The 18,514-nt window shown below is 45.7% G+C and overlaps 1 protein-coding gene across 1 annotated transcript in view; it reads left to right on the top strand.

Annotated features, from left to right (window-relative positions):
- The window catches only part of PARN (poly(A)-specific ribonuclease), a 46,251-nt gene that overhangs the window by 1,756 nt on the left and 25,981 nt on the right, over window positions 1-18,514 (top strand). The window contains exons 2-20 of the mRNA XM_081889195.1: window positions 1,380-1,457; window positions 2,295-2,374; window positions 3,523-3,590; window positions 3,688-3,769; window positions 3,968-4,028; window positions 5,300-5,465; window positions 6,752-6,817; window positions 7,072-7,110; window positions 7,942-7,984; window positions 9,396-9,476; window positions 9,647-9,703; window positions 11,217-11,294; window positions 12,248-12,291; window positions 13,236-13,278; window positions 14,623-14,698; window positions 15,542-15,652; window positions 15,753-15,822; window positions 16,851-16,906; window positions 17,709-17,795. Coding sequence (XP_081745321.1) covers window positions 1,380-1,457; window positions 2,295-2,374; window positions 3,523-3,590; window positions 3,688-3,769; window positions 3,968-4,028; window positions 5,300-5,465; window positions 6,752-6,817; window positions 7,072-7,110; window positions 7,942-7,984; window positions 9,396-9,476; window positions 9,647-9,703; window positions 11,217-11,294; window positions 12,248-12,291; window positions 13,236-13,278; window positions 14,623-14,698; window positions 15,542-15,652; window positions 15,753-15,822; window positions 16,851-16,906; window positions 17,709-17,795 — 1,386 coding nt within the window. The remainder of the gene's footprint in view (window positions 1-1,379; window positions 1,458-2,294; window positions 2,375-3,522; window positions 3,591-3,687; window positions 3,770-3,967; window positions 4,029-5,299; window positions 5,466-6,751; window positions 6,818-7,071; window positions 7,111-7,941; window positions 7,985-9,395; window positions 9,477-9,646; window positions 9,704-11,216; window positions 11,295-12,247; window positions 12,292-13,235; window positions 13,279-14,622; window positions 14,699-15,541; window positions 15,653-15,752; window positions 15,823-16,850; window positions 16,907-17,708; window positions 17,796-18,514) is intronic.

The raw sequence follows: 18,514 nt of genomic DNA, 5'->3' as shown, positions 1-18,514 counted from the left end.
ATACAGGGACAGAAGCCTTGGGTATGTGTGGCGTGCCCATTTACTTCATCTTCTCTGGTAAAATTTACATGGCAATAGGGCAGTTGTCTCAGCTTCACCCGTGGGTCTCCTCCCCCTTCCATAGGGTATCTATGTACAGCACAGGTGCACTTTGTAATTCTTAATTAAAACAAACAAACGGAGGTGGCTTTGGTAAATGGACAACATTTCCAACTACCACCCTCAGACCTGTTCCATCAGAGTCCTGCTAGGGAGTGTCTGGCCTGTGTGAATATAAAAATATAAGAAGAGGCTACCCCAGATGTTGTTGGACTACAGCTCCCATCATCCCTGACCACTGGTCATGCTGGCTAGGAATGATGGGAGTTGTAGTCCAACAAACATCTGGGGACCCACAGGTTGAGAAACACTGGGCTCCTGGATCAGGCAAGTGGCCCATCTAGTCCACCATCCTTGCTTCGTCTGATGGTAGAGATAGAACATAGCCATCAGGATTAGTAGCCATTGAAGTAGCCTTCAGATGTGAAGGAAATAAGCAGCTATCCTATCATTAAAATACATCTGAAGGCAGCCCTGTTTAGGGAAGTTTTTAATATTTAATGCTGTATTGTTTTTAACACTCGATTGGGAGCCGCCCAGAGTGGCTGGGGAAACCCAGCCAGATGGGCCGGGTATAAATAATAAATAATAAATTATTATTATTATTATTATTATTATTATTATTATTATTGAATTGCTAAGGATTTATTTTCATCCTATCGGCATCATCTAGATGCATTTCTTTGTGAAATGGAAAAGATTTTGTCATTTTCACTATGGAACAGAAGTGTCTTTTTAAAAATATGTGTTTGGAGGAAAGAATGGTGGGGCAGATAAGAAGCTAATGCAGGAGGTGGGGCATTGCACACTGTCAAATTGTCCCCAGTCATATCATGATGGACTTTGGTCCTGGAACATCTTGTGTAGGCAAAGATGGTCCCTGCATTGTCTGTCCCACGCTAGCTGGAATGGGAGTGCTGATATTTAAAGCGACTAGAACATAATTGGACAATGGTGGTAATACATATTAGCTGCAACCCATGAAAATGCCTAGGTCAGCCTTTCTCAACCTGTGGGTCCCCAGATGTTGTTGAACTACAGCTCCCATCACCCCTAGCTACCAAGGCCAGAGCTCAGGGATGATGGGAGTTGTAGTCCAACAACATCTGGGGGCCCACAGGTTGAGAACCGCTGGCTAGGTATCCTTAATGTGCTTGGTGAATGTGTTCTTTCAATTACAGAGCTGCGAATGATTCTTCAGAAGTAGAGGGGCAACCATATGTGCTTTGTCCACTTTCATTTCTTGACATGGTCTGTTTCTTTCTCTCTCTTGCCTACAGATTTTAAGGACAATCTCAGCAAAGTTTATGAAGCTATCGAAGATGCAGACTTTTTGGCTATCGATGGAGAGTTTTCAGGTATGGTATATTTCATGGAATTCTCTCTTATAATGTAAAGATCTGAATTTGCAGCTCCTTGCGGATCGCTGCTCTGGAACATTGTCACTTATTGATTATGGGGAGGCTGAAGGGATATTGGTAAAAGCCGATCATGGGATGTTCCTACATTTTCTGTGTTCTGTCTCTTGGGTGTAACATAGAAATGATACAACGTGGTACATTTTTAGAGAGGGTGGGAAAGGAATGAGGGAAATGGGGATTTCTTTTTTTTTTAAAAAAAAGAAGTGTTTATTGATTTATAGGCATTTGTAGCCCACCCTTCACCATGTGGTCCCACAGTGGGTTACGTAGCCGGAAATCGCAGTAGGGGAGAGTGCTGTTGCACTCAGCTACCGCTTGCATGCTTCCCAATAGACATCTGGTTGGCCACAATGAGAACAGGATTCTGGGCTAGTTGGACCATTGGCTTGATCCAGCAGGCTCTCCATATGTTTTTACATCTTCCAACCCTCAAAGACCTCTGCAGAAAGGCCTGACGTCGAAACGTATACAGTGATGAGGCCAAACGTACTTGTGGGTGGGCATCCTATAATCCAGGGCCACCACAGGAAAGGCCCTGTCATGTAATGCTGCCCTGTGAGCTTCACAGGACAGGAAAACTACCAGCAGTGTCTTCCCTGCAACTCTCAACACTTTGGTGGGTCTATATGGTATGTGGTGTTCCTTGAGATAATTGGGGACACAAATAATAATTTAGGGTGTGATTTAAGCATTCGCTGCAATCATTACAGATTAAATAGCTGCTCTAATGTATCCCTAAGAGACTTGTTCAAACAACCTTTTTATACTTATTAGGAATTAGCGATGGACCATCTGTTAGCGCATTAACGAACGGCTTCGACACACCTGAAGAAAGGTATCAAAAACTTAAAAAGGTAAAAAATCTTAAATCATTGCGTTACAGTGCTTCGCCGATGAAATATTTTGGACACGGGGTTCTGACATCTGTGTGCCGGACAGATTTCTGTTGCTAAGTACAGCGCTGCGGGGAAACATTTTCAATAAATAAAAATTCAATGTTGCAACCAGGCACTGAATGGAAGACTTTCTTCTGTGAATAATAGTCCTCTTTGGGCCACAAGCTTTTATTGAGTCAGGTAGAAGGGTTGGTCTTGCTACAATCCTGTGCTCGTTTACTTGGGAGTAAGCTCCCTTGGACACAGTGGGACTTGCACAGAAGTGAGTAAACCACATCCTCAGATATCTTATTGGAGGACCCAAAGGAACCTGGGCCCCTAGGTCTTGGTCCCTGTGGTAGTGCTGTTGCAATCAGGCCCTGCTTGCAGCCTTCTGATTGATCACTGAGAACAGCAGGCTCTTCTTGCATTCTAATGTGTGCATTTATCCGGTTCTCCCGTGGTTTCTTTAACTGGAAAATAAATGTCCTAAACTTCTTCCCTTTCTCTACATCTTTCGAGAGCTTGAGATATTTCTGCTGTGCATTGTTTATATTGTGTTTAGAAACATCCTGGGGTTTTGTTTTTTCTAGTGACCCACAGTACAGTCCTCCAGGTTTTGTTGGTCAGCATCTCTGACCAGTGGCCTTGCTGGCTGAGACGCAAGAGAGCTGAAGTCCAACAGTATCTGGAGGGTGTTACGTTGAATACTCTGGATAAATTCTTGATTACTTCATACATTCATGTACAGTGGTACCTCTGGATGCGAACGGAATCCGTTCCGGAGCCCCATTCGCATCCTGAAATGAATGCAACCCGCGCATGCGCGGCTCGCAATTTGCCGCTTCTGCGCATGCGCGTGACAGTGTTTTGAGCGTCTGCACATGCGTGAGCAGCGAAACCTGGAAGTAACGTGCTCTGTTACTTCCGGGTCGCTGCAGAGCGTAACCTGAAAATGCTCAACCTGAAGCACATTTAACCTGAGATATGACTGTACAAAGTGTCCAAATCTAGTGGGAAATGTAGTCTAGCAACCCTTTAAGTTTTGCTCTGCTCTGGGATTCCTGCGGCTCCTCTGAATGAATAACCTGACTGTTTAGATCTTACTTTTGTCTTGTCCCCTCCAGCATTCCATGGATTTCTTGCTGTTCCAGTTTGGCCTTTGCACTTTTAAATACGATCTCACAGAATCTAAGTACGTGGCTTTCTTGACTTGTTGATACTTTTAAAGCTTAGCATGTTGATAGTGACAATCCCATCAACTGACCTCCCAAATTCTTTGCCTTTCCTAGGTACGTTATAAAAACGTTTAATTTCTACATCTTCCCCAAACCTTTCAATAGAACGTCGCCAGATGTGAAGTTTGTCTGTCAGGTTAGTGAGAAGCTTGCTTCATACGTTTTTCCGTTTCCCCCTTCCTTCTGATGCTGTAACGTGGTTGGGTGCAGTTCAAAGCAAAACCTTGCTCTGGGGCCCATGTTTTGCGTTCTTCGCCACTTTAAAAAAAAGTCAGCTTTCACTGGATTTAAGTAATGCATTCGCCTTAAAGCTTCTTCTTGTTTTCTCTTCCAGAGTTCAAGTATAGACTTTTTAGCAAACCAGGGATTTGATTTTAATAAAGTTTTTCGCAATGGTAAGCTTCGTTTTTCAACCTGCCATAAAGTGTATACTCTCAAAATACTGATGTTTCCATAGCTATAACTTCGACTTCCATCTCCCCATTGATTCATCACCTCAATTGCAGTGAGTTTCTTCAGGATATTTGCCCAGCAAATGAACTGCTTCTAAAGCACCTGTAGAATTGCTGCTTCCAACTTCTTTATGCATCTGTAACAATGGCCGTATACTGAAACAATGATTTGGCTTATGCGTTAACGCAAAGCCATTGTTTACAGTGCTATATGCATGAATAGGAAGGATCCTGAACAAAGCTCTCTCCCTCCCACATGGCCAGGAAGACTTTGCTAGTGTTTACTTCATTTTCCCTAATCTGAGTTTGTTGTTAGAATCATAGATTGTGGTTTAGAACTACTTCTGGTCAATTTGTCACCAAGCCAGCTGATGCCCTCCAGATGCTTGCTTGTTTAATATTACATATATACTCCTACATATGGGACGCAGGTGGCGCTGTGGGTTAAAGCCTCAGCGCCTAGGACTTGCCGATCGAAAGGTCGGCGGTTCGAATCCCTGCGGCGGGGTGCGCTCCCGCTGCTCGGTCCCAGCGCCTGCCAACCTAGCAGTTCGAAAGCACCTCCGGGTGCAAGTAGATAAATAGGGACCGCTTATCAGCGGGAAGGTAAACGGCGTTTCCGTGTGCAGCTCTGGCTCGCCAGAGCAGCGATGTCACGCTGGCCACGTGACCCGGAAGTGTCTCCGGACAGCGCTGGCCCCTGGCCTCTTAAGTGAGATGGGCGCACAACCCCAGAGTCTGTCAAGACTGGCCCGTACGGGCAGGGGTACCTTTACCTTTACCTTTATATACTCCTACCTTTCCTCCGTGGAGCTCCAGGTGGCATAAATGGCTCCCCTCCTCTCCATTTTATCCTGACAACAGCCCTGTAAGGTAGATCAGGTTGGGAGATGCTGGCTGGCCCAAGGTCACCCGGTGGGGATTTAAACCCTGGTCTCCCAGGTCTACAGTCTAACCACTACATAATATAATAATAATAACCTTTTATTTATATTCCACCCTCCCTGGCCAAAGTCAGGCTCAGGGCAACTAACATCAAATCTCTAACATTAGTATAAAATCAAACAATAATCTGGAAGGTGTCGGTTGGGGAAGATGCATGAGAACCGGCCTTGTCTGTTTCCAAGTTGCAGTCTTCACCCGATTTCTCTCTTTCACACATACACACACATTTTGGGCCGCAAAAAGCATCACCATTTCTCTCTCTTTTAAAGGAATCCCTTATTTAAATCAAGAGGAGGAAAGGCAGCTACGGGAGCAATATGACGAAAGGCGATCCCAAGCCAACGGAGTGGGGGCCTTGTCGTACGTGTCCCCCAATGCTTCGAAGTGCCCCGTGACCATTCCAGAGGACCAGAAGAAGTTCATTGAGAAAGTAGTGTAAGTGGAAAAAGCGGTGCTCAGAAGTTTTGATGTCCTCAGTAACTTCTCTATTTTGAAACCAATTCAGAGCAGCGATTTTCTGAACTAAGCTGTGTTTCTCTTTAGGGGCTGAATTAATTTATACCAGGATATATATGTGTGTGTGATATGTTGGTTTGTGTGTGTGTGTTTTCGCATGTGTTCTCTCCCTCTTTCTCTCCACTTTCAAGTCAAGTTTTACTCACTGGTTCTTTGATGTTTTGAAACCTGTTGATCTGTGGGGCACATGACCCACAGGGGTGCAATTTGATTTTTAAGGGGGGCAATTCGATAATGAGTTAGAGAATGAGTTTATGGCCTTTTAGCTTCCTCCACGTGAATAGGAGTTCACTTTTTGAATAGTAAGAAATAATTGTATGTCACGGGGAGGGGAGCATCAGGATTTTAGGGATGCTTAGGCGGGACATGGCCAAAAAAAGGCTGGGAACCACTGCTGTAGAGAGAGGAGCCAAGCTTTGCATGCTGGAGGTCCCCAGCTCAGTCCTCAGTCTCTCCACTTAAATGGTGGATTAACTGCAAGTCACCATTTTGTCAACACTCAACAAACTGTGGTTAGCCGTAACTGTAGTTTGTTAGAACCAAACCAACTTCATACCAAATCTTAGTTTAGGGTTTTGGATGAGATGATAAACTGTGTATAACCAAAAAATGAAAGTAAAAGCTGATCTCCTTATGACTGCGTTGGAAGAGAATTGGGAGAGGTGGAGTGTGCAAACCAGAGGCTTATGTACGCTTGTTCCTGTCACAATAAACCATTGTTATAGTAACATCTGGTTTATTGTGATGTCCAAATATAACCATTACATTATTTTAATGGTCAAAACTAACAAGCAGAAAATGCTTGACACTCATTCAGACTTAACAATTAATTAGGGAATTAAACAATTGTTTAGGGAAGCTTTTAATGTTTGATGCATTACTGTATTTTAATGTTTTGTTGGAAGCCGCCCAGAGTGGCTGGGGAAGCCCAGCCAGATGGGTGGGATATAAATAATAAATTATTATTATTATTATTATTATTATTATTATTGATCAAACTTGGGACAGAGCAGCTAACTGAATACTTTCAAACAAGACTAATGCTTCCACCAGGTGGCTTGGGACCTGGGTACCTCTCACTGCTGGACTCAAAACTCCCATCAGCCTCAACCATCATGGCCAGTTGTCATAGATGATGGGAGCCAGAGCCAACCCGTCATCTGGTGAATGCAAATGAACCTTGCATATTTCTCTCCCCTTTTCAGAGAAAGGATAGAAGACCTCCTGCAGAAGGAAGAGAGCACAAATTTGGAGCTGGAACCATGCACAGGGTCAGTTCCTCTAAAAACATAGCTGGGGTCTTGGACAGAGTTCATGGCAGGGGTGAGGAACAGCTTCCCCTCAAGACTTTGCCAGGCTGTGGCCCCCAGCATCCCTAGCTGTTGGTCACGTTGGCTTGATGAGAGTTGTTGTACAACAGTATTTGGAGTTCCCTTCCCCTGGTGCAGGGTGGGTGGAGAGAAGATAAAATAAGGAGCCAGTCCTTCCTCTGGAAAGCTTAATCTCTCTATCTCTCTTTCTCTAGATTCCAGAGGAAACTAATTTATCAGACGCTGAGCTGGAAGTAGGTTTTGTGCTGCATTGCTGCTAACTGTTGCGAAAAGAGAAGGGGTTAGGATAGTGGGGAGGAACTAGATTGAATAAAAAGTTAATGTTATTAGAAAGATGATTTTGGAAAACTGTTACAAGGTGATACAATGAAATTCAGTTAGGGGGGATTTGAGGAAGTCAGTTACCATTGTAAAGTGATTTAGGTAGTTGAAGTAATAAATTTCTTTTGTGTTTAGTTTATTGTAGTGTATTTTTTTCCTTTGTTGTATGTTTTGTTATGTTTTCTTTATGATAAATGTGAAAAATCAACAAAAAAAATTGAAAGAATAAAAAGATTGAATAAAAAGCTGTACAGTCATACCTTGGTTTTCAAATTTAATCCATTCAAGGAGTCCGTTTGATTCCTGGAACAGTTCAAAAACCAAGGTGCGGCTTTTGATTGGAAGCTACAAAAGCCATGCGAGACGTTTGGCTTCCGAAAATCGTTTGAAAACCAGAACAGTCACTTCCGTGTTTCGATTGTTTGGGAGCCAAAACATTTGAGTTCAAAGGCGTTAGGCATCCAAGCTTGCACTATATTTACCACCACTTTTGAAGGGTGGCACAAAGTGGTCATTTTGTGTTCGATAGTTCAATAATCAGTGAACTCAGGAGGACTAGCACCCTGCGCAGTTCAAATGGTAAGCCCTGGTGGCCTTTGCTTTCCCACCAGGCTGCCTTTATATAGTCCTTGCCTTTGCAGGGACTCCTGATCCAGCACATTCCCTGAATTCTATCAGCTTATGCAAAACCGACCCCCCCCCCAAAAAAAGACTCTGACGTTAACTCTTGTCTTTCATGGTAGGTTTCCGAAAGGCATCCATGTCGAAACTCAGGAAACGGAGAAGGTGGGTAGGAACGTATTTTGCAAGCTCTCCATTTAATGCAAACTCTGACGTGGTGAGATTCAGCGGCGCCTGGTGCTCAGTGAGACTCGCAGGGCGGAAGGCAGGGAGAGAGAGCAGGATAGGAGCCCATCTGCCCCGGGAGGAGGAAGGCAAGGGCAAGGGGGGGAGGTGCAGGCGATGTCAGGGTCCACTCCAGTTGGACTCTCCCTTCCTCTCCTTCTGCCCACCATTTTGCATGTTACATCATTTGCCCTAGTCCTTTGAAATTGTGAGCCCCCTTGGCAGAAAGGCAATGTGCAATGCAATAGATAATTGGACCAAGCCAACCACCAGCATCCTTCTCCCTGCTGAGTTCCATAAGGGTAACATGGACACCAAGGAGGAGGGAACTGACCAACAGGACCACCTCTAGGGTTGTTGTAGGTAAGAAGGCAAGTGTGTGTTGTGACAGACCAACCACAGATGGAAGCAAAGCCGAAATCATATTAGCTGTTTCTCCTCAAGGATTTGTGAGGCTAGAGCAGGGATGGCTAGCATGGCACCTGGAGGTGCAACGACACCTTTGAGATCTTCACTTGGTGCTCAGAAAGCCTCTGATCTCCAAACTCGAAGAATCATAGAATTGTAGTGCTGCAAGGACCCCAAGGGTCATCCATTCCCTCCCCTTGCAGTGCAGGAAAGTCAACTTATGCCTCCATGACAGATGGCCATCCAACCTCTGCTTGAACACCTCCAAGGAAGGAGAATCCACCACCTCCCAAGGGAGACCGTTCCCCCATCAAACAGCTCCTACTGTCACAAAGTTCTTCCAGGTGTTGAGTTGGAATCGCCTTCCTTGTAACGTGAAGCCATTGGTTTGAGTCCTACCCTCCAGAGAAAAGAAGCTTGCTCCATGTTCCATGTGGCAGCTCTTTAGATATTTGAAGTTGGCTGTCATATCTCCTCTCACTCTCCTCTTTTCCAGGCTAAACATACCCAGCTCCTTCAACCGTTCCTCATCTGGCTTGGTTTCCAGACCCTCGTAGCCTCCTTGGTTCTGAGGTTGGGAGGGTAGTTACCTTTCCCTCCCACCCTTGACATGTGCATAGAGGTGAAGTAGGAAGTCAGAAGAGTGACGTTCTTTCCCACTTCCTCTTTCACCTCTATGGGCTTTTCTAGGCTCAGATTAATTCCGCTGGATCTGAGATTTACCTAGATGCTTTGGAAGAGCCAGGTGTGTACCTATGCACACTCTGTCTGTGTGGGGGACTGATTCCCGTGGGACAGAGTGACCAGAGAAATTGGTAGCCATGGCAGTCCCTCATGTGTGCCCACCAATGCCTCAAAGGTGACTTGATAGCCCTAAAGCCTGTGTAGGTTTTTTGCTCCATCTCACATCTTCCTGCAGTAATGCCCCTTTCTCCCCAACTAGAAGGAAAGATACATTATCATTAGCAAAGTGGATGAAGAGGAGCGCAAAAGGAGAGAGCAGCAGAAGCGAGTGAAGGAGCAGGTTTGTGGCTGCATCTCCTTCCCGTTTCAAAAGGGACGGGGGATCTGGGCGGTTGTGGGTGCTGCTGTTTGAGAATCGCAAGGCCAAACCACCTTGGAGTGCTAGAACTAGCCTTGCGGCTCATTGGGCCTTCGCCCTCTTTTGCTCACGCTGGGATTTCTTGCTTGCAGGAAGAACTCAAAGACGCGGTGGGGTTTTCCCGAGTCGTTCACGCTCTTGCAAATTCCGTGAGTTTTGCTGTCTTCTCTTTTTTTGGCCTCTATGTTGGGGGGTGCAATTTCCCAACTTGCAGGTGATAACTTGAGAATCAGTTTCCCTTCTTTAGATAGCATGTCCATCAGAGGTGAGATGTGTTGCAACAAGGCCAGGAATTTCTTTGGTAGTGACACTCCAGCCAGAGCAGGGGTGGGGGACCTCAAGGGCCACATTCTGTTACAAGCAAACTTTGGGGGGCCACATGCCAGTGGCAGGTCCTGGTGCGGAAGTGGGCTGAGAAACTGATGCCCCTCTTACTGTTGGCTACTTTCCAGCCACACAAAAACAAACACACACACACATCTCATTCCCATACTATCACGGAAGATGAATGAATGATCAAGGACCCTTTCCAGCTAGGCAGAAATCACTTGAGGACAGCTACGGAAGGATGTGGCCTAGGAAGATGAAGCAATGCGTATTTAGAGTCCCAAGGGCCAAACAGAGAGGCCTGAGGGCCCCTGGGCCTGAGATCCCCAACCTCTGAGCTATGGAAAACGCTTCTTAGGAAGATATTCCTAGCAGACACACTTTATCTTTTAGGCATGGGATGTAGGTGGCGCTGTGGTCTAAACCACTGAGCCTCTTGGGCTTCCAAATCAGAAGGTTGGCGGTTCGAATCCCCATGACGGGATGACCTCCCATTGCTCTGCCCCAGCTCCTGCCAACCTAGCAGTTCAAAAGCACGCCAGCGCAAGTAGATAAATAGGTACCGCTATGGCGGGAAGGTAAATGGCGTTTCCGTGCGCTCTGGTTTCTGTCACAGTGTTCCGTTGCACCAGAAGCGGTTTAGTCATGCTAGCCACATGACCCAGAAAGCTGTCTGTGGACAAACGCCAGCTCCCTCGGCCTGAAAGCAAGTTGAGCGCCGCAACCCCATAGTCGCCTTTGACTGGACTTAACCGCCCAGCAGTCCTTTACCCTTATCATTTTTACCTTTGACTTTTAAGCACCAGATATATAATTTTTATTCGCCCTTAAATATTTTAGATTGTTTTACTTTTATCTGCAGGATGGGTGGGTTTTTTTAGTTTTTGTTTTGCACGTAATGTTTTTATTTTAGCAAACCACCTTGGAATTGTTGATAAAAAGGGATGGATAGGAACGTTTTTAACAAGTAAAATAAAGTCTCTGTTGTTTCTTAAAAGTCCTGCTGTAGTACAGTACAGTGGTACCTCGGGTTAAGAACTTAATTCATTCCGGACGTCCGTTCTTAACCTGAAATTGTTCTTAACCTGAAGCACCACTTTAGCTAATGGGGCCTCCCACTGCCGCTGCTGTGTGATTTCTGTTCTCATCCTGAAGCAAAGTTCTTAACCCAAGGTACTATTTCTGGGTTAGCGGAGTCTGTAACCTGAAGCGTCTGTAACATGAAGCGTCTGTAACCCGAGGTACACTGTAGTGGGATCTTTCTCCGAGTGTCTGTGTGACCATGTGGGTGGTCCCTTAACTCATGCCTTTGGGCTTGTGAATGGTTCTTCACAGGGCAAGCTTGTGGTTGGACACAACATGTTGCTGGACGTCATGCATACCATCCACCAGTTTTACTGCCCGCTACCTGAGGTGAGTGGTCCTTGCAGTGTGGCCAACATTTCAAAGGCTGTTCTTCACTTGAACTTGTGCTGCTGTCCTTGCAAGAGAAACCAAAGGTCTTCTTTCAGGGGTAGCCGATGTGGCCCCCTCAAGATGTTCTTAGACTACAACTCCCATCAGCCCTTGTCATGCATGGCCAATGGCCAGAGATTATGGGAGTTGTAGTCCGAGAACACCTGGAGGAGACCACGCTGGCTTTCCCTTCTCTGTTTAGTCTAGCATCCTGCCTTCCATCCCGGGCAGCCAGAAAGCCCATCAGCAGTGAATTAACACTACAGCCTCCCTTTTGCTCCCAGTTTAGCTGATCTTCAAAAGTGGACCGCTTCTGAATTTAGTTTCCCGTTTTGCTATCACAGCTAATTATCGTTGATAGATCTACCCTCCCCAGGAACATGTCTAATGCTCTGTTAAAGCCATCTGAGCTAGGAGCCATTGCTACATCTTGTGGCAGAAGGTTCCACAAGTTAACGTCACGTTGTATGAAAAAGTTACTTCTGAATCAGAGTTTTTGGAGTTCTGAATCAGAGTTTTATGAGGGAAGGAGAAAAACTTCTCTCCTCACTTTTGGCACACCATGTTGTAACTCCCCTCCCCATAGGTCACCCTTTCCTCCATTCTTGAAAACTAAAAGGCCCCAAATCTTGTAAATTTTCCTCACATGTGAGCTGCTCCACCTCCCTTATAATTTTTGTTGTCTATTTCTGACTTTTTTTCCACCTCTGCTATATCTAGTTTTGAAATACAGTGAGCAGAACTGTACCCAAGTGTTGTTGTACACAGTTTTGTACATAGACATTATATAATATGGGTACATTCATTTTTGATAAGCCTGTTGCGTGGAATTCACCATAAATCAGCATTGATACATTAGTACATCCCTTTATTCCTTGTGTGGTGATCATCTTGCTCTGTTTAAATTTTAGGATCTCAACGAGTTTAAAGAACTGGCGACGTGTGTCTTTCCAAGGTAGGCTTATTTTGCCCTGAATTCATAAGTTCATTCCTAGAGGGAATTGCAAGCAAAAATTTGGCCCAGGTAAATATTTTCTTCCCAAGAAAATGAGGCTTTATAGTCTAGCTTCCTGGTTTCAGGAGGGTCAGCTTACACTCTTGGGGCGTTCACACCCATGCATACATCAAGATGAACTGAATTCTGTGATCGGAGGCAGGGAAGTGGAATTGAGTCGCGATGATGCATAGCTCATTCTGATTTTGCTGCTCAGGAGCCAGGTTGGGGAACTGAAGAGCTCTCCTGGGTATGGAAGCTCAGTCCCACGGCCAGTGGGAGTCCCGCTCTGCCGAACCTCTGACTTCTCAGCTGTTACCCTTGAATTCCAAGCCCCCGTTTGCATCCCTGAAGACTTGGAATTTTGCAATAAATATAAGCTATGGGCTCTGACCAGCTCCCAGAACCAAAAACTCATGCCTCGGTGACACAATCACAGGTCCAAAGTTCTGGCAATTGTAGGTAAGGGACGCAGGTGGCGCTGTGGTCTAAACTACTGAGCCTTTTGGGTTTGCTGATCAGAAGGTCAGCACTTTGAATCTGTGTGACGGAGTGAGCTCCCATTGCTCTGTCCCAGCTCTTGCCAACCTAGCAGTTTGAAAGCACTCCAGTTCAAGTAGATAAATAGGTACCACTGTGGCGGGAAGGTAAATGGCGTTTCCATGCACTCTGGTTTCTGTCATGGTGTTCCGTTGCACCAGAAGCAGTTTAGTCATGCTGGCCACATGACCCAGAAAGCCGTCTGTGGACAAACGCCGGCTCCCTTGGCCTGAAAGCGAGATGGTCTCTGTAGCCCCATAGTCGCCTTTGACTGGACTTAACCGTCCAGGGGTCCTTTGCCTTTTTTAAAAAAATGTTGGCAATTATGGTGAAGCCTTATCCTTGCTGTTTCATTTCATTTCTAGGTTACTGGACACTAAGTTGATGGCCAGCACTCAGCCGTTCAAGGTAACCAGGATCTGCAATAACTAATGGCACTTTAAAAATTAGTTCAGCCTTCCCCAAGCTGCTCCCTCCTGGATGATTTGGGCTCCCAGTTCTGTATTGCTCTGATGAAGCAAACTGTTAAAGCAACATACAGTACTGCTTTCCCAGCAAAATCATCCCCAAGGATGTTTCCTGCTCAGCATCAGCTAGGGAAAGATTCCTTGTCGTGCTATAGCGAGCTCATTTCTTCAGTACAGATCACTGCATAGCGAAAAGCACCCCATCAACTTGCAAGGGGGGCAGTATCTGCTAGGCTGCGCTTACAGCTAACAATCCCCAACAAAAATGTAGCTATGCAGGCAAAATAGCTTCTGTTTGCAGGTAATGCACATGAATGACCTGGATACATTATCCCCCTTCCCAAGGATGCTCCATTAAGTTGATGGGATTGAAAAAAGACTCATAAATTAGAACGGAATTTCAACCACTCTTCCATCTTCTAATATATATTGCACCTTTTTGCTTAATTGCATCATTATTAATTTTTGGGGTATACAGTTGTCCCTTGATTTTCAAACAGCTTAGTTCTCGAACATTTTGGATCCCAAACGCCGCAAACCCAGAAGTGAGTGTTCCGGTTTGCGAACTATTTTTCGAAGCCGAACGTCCGACAGGTCTTCCGATTGGCTGTAGGAGCTTCCTGCAGCCAATCAGAAGCTGTGCTTTGATTTCTGAACGTTTTGGAAGTCGAACGAACTTCTGGAACCTCGGGTTACTTCTGTTCGACTTCCAAGATACCACTGTACAGTGATACCTCGGGTTAAGTACTTAATTCATTCTGGAGGTCCGTACTTAACCTGAAACTATTCTTAACCTGAAGCACCACTTTAGCTAATGGGGCCTCCTGCTGCCGCCACACCGCCGGAGCCCGATTTCTGTTCTTATCCTGAAGCAAAGTTCTTAACCTGAAGCACTATTTCTGGCTTAGTGGAGTGTGTAACCTGAAGCGTATGTAACCCAAGGTACCACTGTATATGTTCTTGGAGTATGATACAGTGTTGTTTTCATACTTTGGTTGTCTTGTGGTTTAGGCACCCCCTCAAAAATAGGGTTGATGTGTAGATCTCACACCTTTTTCAATTTGGGAGGTTGCAACTATCTTTTGCCTGGTCCCATGGAATTAATGCAGCCGTCCAGATGTTTTGGACTACAGCTTCCATAAGCCCCAGCCAGCATGGCCGCCTGAAACATCAGGGGAGGGGGGCGCTAGGTTGGGAGAAGGCTGCAATGTTGAGTGCTTGCTCTGAACTCACTTGGATAGAGGGAATCAACAACCCATGACTCACACTGATCTTTGTTTTTCAGGAAATCATTAACAACACATCCCTTGCAGAACTGGAAAAGCGTGTAAAGGAGACTCCCTTCAGCCCTCCAAAAGTCGGTAAGGTGACAGAGGGCATTTTGCACAGCCAGTTCTGGACCACAGGTGGAAACAGATTGATTAAAATCTAAGGATTCCCCTCTATGCTGGAAAATATTCGGGGAGGAATTTAAGCTGTACAGAACTGGAGATCTTATTGGTCCAGTATCTGTGGGCAAAAGACACTGCAAGCTTGTCTCCAGTTGCACCGGGTGCAATGATTTTTGTAGCTCTGTTGGGTCTACATTTATGCATCTGTTGTTCTGGAACCAGCAAAACGATGGGGCTGTTTGAATGGAGACTTGTTGCTCTTTCGAACAGGGCTCCACCTCCCAGTGTGGCTAAAATACCCCTCCTCCCGCTAGGATAACCTGCAGTGGGAGCCAGGTTCAAGGTTCTTGTGTTAATTTACAAGCCCCTTAACAACTTGCGTCCAGAATAACTCAAGGGTTGCCTAACCTATCTTGTTCTATCCTGGCCTGATCACTCAGGTCTTCCATCGTTTCGATGCTTGCCCTTTCTGTATTGCGTTTCTTGTCTACCGCTTAAGAGACGACTGTAGAGCCAGTGTGGTGTAGTGGTTAAGAGCGGTGGACTCGTAATCTGGGGAACCGGGTTCGCTTCCCCGCTCCTCCACATGCAGCTGCTGGGTGACCTTGGGCCAGTCACACTTCTCTGAAGTCTCTCAGCCCCACTCACCTCACAGAGTGTTTGTTGTGGGGGAGGAAGGGAAAGGAGAAAGTTAGCCGCTTTGAGACTCCTTAAAGGGAGTGAAAGGCAGGATATCAAATCCAAACTCCTCTTCTTCTTCTTCTTCATAAATTGTTTAAATAAAGTAAAAGCAAACCATTTTTCCTTTCCCAGAAAGCGCAGAGGGATTCCCGAGTTACGACACAGCTTCAGAGCAGCTTCATGAAGCAGGTTATGACGCTTACATCACAGGCCTGTGCTTCATCTCAATGGCCAACTTCCTAGGTACTTTTTGTCGTTTGCTCCATCTTGCGCAGTCTGTTCATCTCTGCCTTTTGCTAGCTGTGTCTGATTCTTCTGTGATGGGGCATCTTCTCTTTGCTAGGTTCCTTCCTCAGCCCCCCCAAAAGTCACGTGTCTGCCAAATCAAAGCTCATCGAACCTTTTTTCAACAAGTGAGTAACCACCATTAATTTTTTTAGAAACCACGCAAAGGAGAACCCCAGTTTTTGAGTTGAACTGTAACCTGTTGTTCTTTAACACTCCTCTGGTTAAAACAATAAGAAACAGAAGATTGGGAAATGTTTATTGAATATAGGGAGGAAATTTGTGTTTATTTGGAAACAGATGAGATAAATTCAATAGTGCAAATACGTTTTGATGGATGCAGTAATGGAATACTGAATGGTTTAGTTTATATAAAAGATGCAGGAATTTATGTTTTGCAAAATGAACCGCGGAAAGAGAAGGGTAGTCATTGACATTTTAAGGTTGTTTGAATGAATATTTTAAAATGTGAAACAATATTTAATAAAAATTATAGGGGGGGGGAACAAAACCAATAACAATTTATCATTTATATGCCACTCATCTGATGGGTTGCCCCAGCAACTCTGAGTTGCTTTCCCCTCAAATAGTAAAAGCACAATACAGCATCGCACATTAAAAACTTCCCTAAACAGGGCTGCATTCAGATGTCTTCTAAAAGTCAGGTAGTTGTTTAGTTCCTTGACATCTGATGGGAGGGCACCACCACCGAGAAGGCCCTCTGCCTGGTTCCTGTAACCTCACCTCTTGCAATGAGGGAACTGCCAGAAGGCCCTCAGAGCTGGACCTCAGTGTCCGGGCTGAACGATGGGGGTGGAGACGCTCCTTCAGGTATACTGGGCCGAGGCTGTTTTAAAGGTCAGCATGAACACTTTAAATTGCACTTTGAAACATGCTGGGAGCCAATGCAGTTCTTTTAGGACTTCCCTGTTCTTGTTTTGCAAACCTCCAACCTCCCTTGGAAGAGGCACAAAGAGAAGGGCCTCAAATGATTATCTGAGGGTCCAGGTCAGTTCATATGGGGAGAGGCGGTCCTTGAAGTATTGGAGTCCTGAGCAGCATACGGCTTTATAGGTCAGGGTGACACATACTCTCTCTCTCTCTCTCTCTCTCTCTCTCTCTCTCTCTCTCTCTCTCTCTCTTTCTTTCACTTCAGACTGTTTCTGATGCGGGTGATGGACATCCCATATCTCAACTTGGAAGGACCAGACCGTAAGTGCTCTTTTCATCTTTCACGTTCCCTCTTCAGAGAATCAAACCAGTGCCAAACTTCCCCTTGCCCAGTAGTAGGCTGAGGCAGAAATTATTTCAGTGGTGGGGACCTCCAGTCTGCAGGCCTATAGTTAAGCCTGCCAGGCCATTTTCAACAAGCCATGCCCCCTTTCCACCCCAAATGCCATAGATGATGTCCAGTGTGAGAAGGTCCAAGCCCTGGCTGCTGCAGGGGAAAGATTGTGAGAGTAGTCCAAGCCCACTCCCAATTCTCCCTTTGTAAGCACAATTTGTCCACTTTCTGACAAAGTGGACTTTTTCTGTCACCCTGTGACAAAAATTGAGAACTCCGTTTTGTGTTGGAGAATCAGTAAGGTAAAGGTAAAGGGACCCCTGACCATTAGGTGCAGTTGTGACCGACTCTGGGGTTGCGGCGCTCATCTCGCTTTATTGGCTGAGGGAGCCGGTGTACAGCTTCCGGGTCATGTGGCCAGCATGACTAAGCCGCTTCTGGAGAACCAGAGCAGCACATGGAAATGCCATTTACCTTCCCGCCAGAGCGGTACCTATTTATCTACTTGCACTTGGACGTGCTTTCGAACTGCTAGGTTGGCAGGAGCAGGGACTGAGGAACGGGAGCTCACCCTGTTGCAGGCATTCGAACCGCCGACCTTCTGATCGGCAAGTCCTAGGCTCTGTGGTTTAACGCACAGCGCCACCCGCGTCCCAGTATCAGTAGGTTGTATTTAAAAAATGAATAAATTGCAAGCTGAAAACTTCTTTTCCCCCCCTTCACTTTCAGTGCAGCCAAAACGCGACCACGTTCTTTACGTTACGTTTCCCAAAGAGTGGAAGACGAGTGACCTTTACCAGCTTTTCAGTGCTTTTGGTAAGTAACAAATGAGAAGGTAGGGATGTGACTCCACTGGGGGTCAGGGTTTCCCAAACATCAGTCTCCAGCTGTTGTTGGGACTACAACTCCCATCATCCCTAGCTAGTATGGCCAGGAGTCGGGGATGATGGGAATTGTAGTCCAAAAACAGTAGGAGACCCAAGTTCGGGAAACGCTGATCTACGTACAACAGGGTGTAAGATCCCTGCAGCAGGGATGGTGTCCTTCCAGTGTTCTGCACTGCGCTTGGCCCTGATGGAACCAAGTATTCAGTGAAAGGTTTGGTGGCTGCCAGACTAGACATGGGGGAGAGGGCAACAGGCAAAGAACAGACATATAGCTGAAGGCCCTCCATGTGATGCTAGACTCCCAACTCCCAAGGAAAAAGCACACCAAGAACTCAGACCAATATAAGTTTCAATAATGGGAGTGGTCCTTACTCGCAAATCAATAGTCAATTGTAACAAAAACTAATCCATTCAAAAGTATGTACAGTGGTACCTCAGGTTAAGTACTTAATTCGTTCCGGAGGTCCGTTTTTAACCTGAAACTGTTCTTAACCTGAAGCACCACTTTAGCTAATGGGGCCTCCTGCTGCCGCCGCGCCGCTGGAGCACGATTTCTGTTCTCATCCTGAAGCAAAGTTCTTAACCTGAAGCACTATTTCTGGGTTAGCGGAGTCTGTAATCTGAAGCGTATGTAACCTGAGGTAGCAC

The sequence above is a fragment of the Podarcis melisellensis genome, assembly GCF_964234715.1.
Source record: "Podarcis melisellensis genome assembly, chromosome: 14".
NCBI classification, from domain to species: domain Eukaryota; kingdom Metazoa; phylum Chordata; class Lepidosauria; order Squamata; family Lacertidae; genus Podarcis; species Podarcis melisellensis.
Note: the sequence above shows the minus strand (reverse complement) of the source record. Positions and strands in the feature narration are given on the sequence as shown.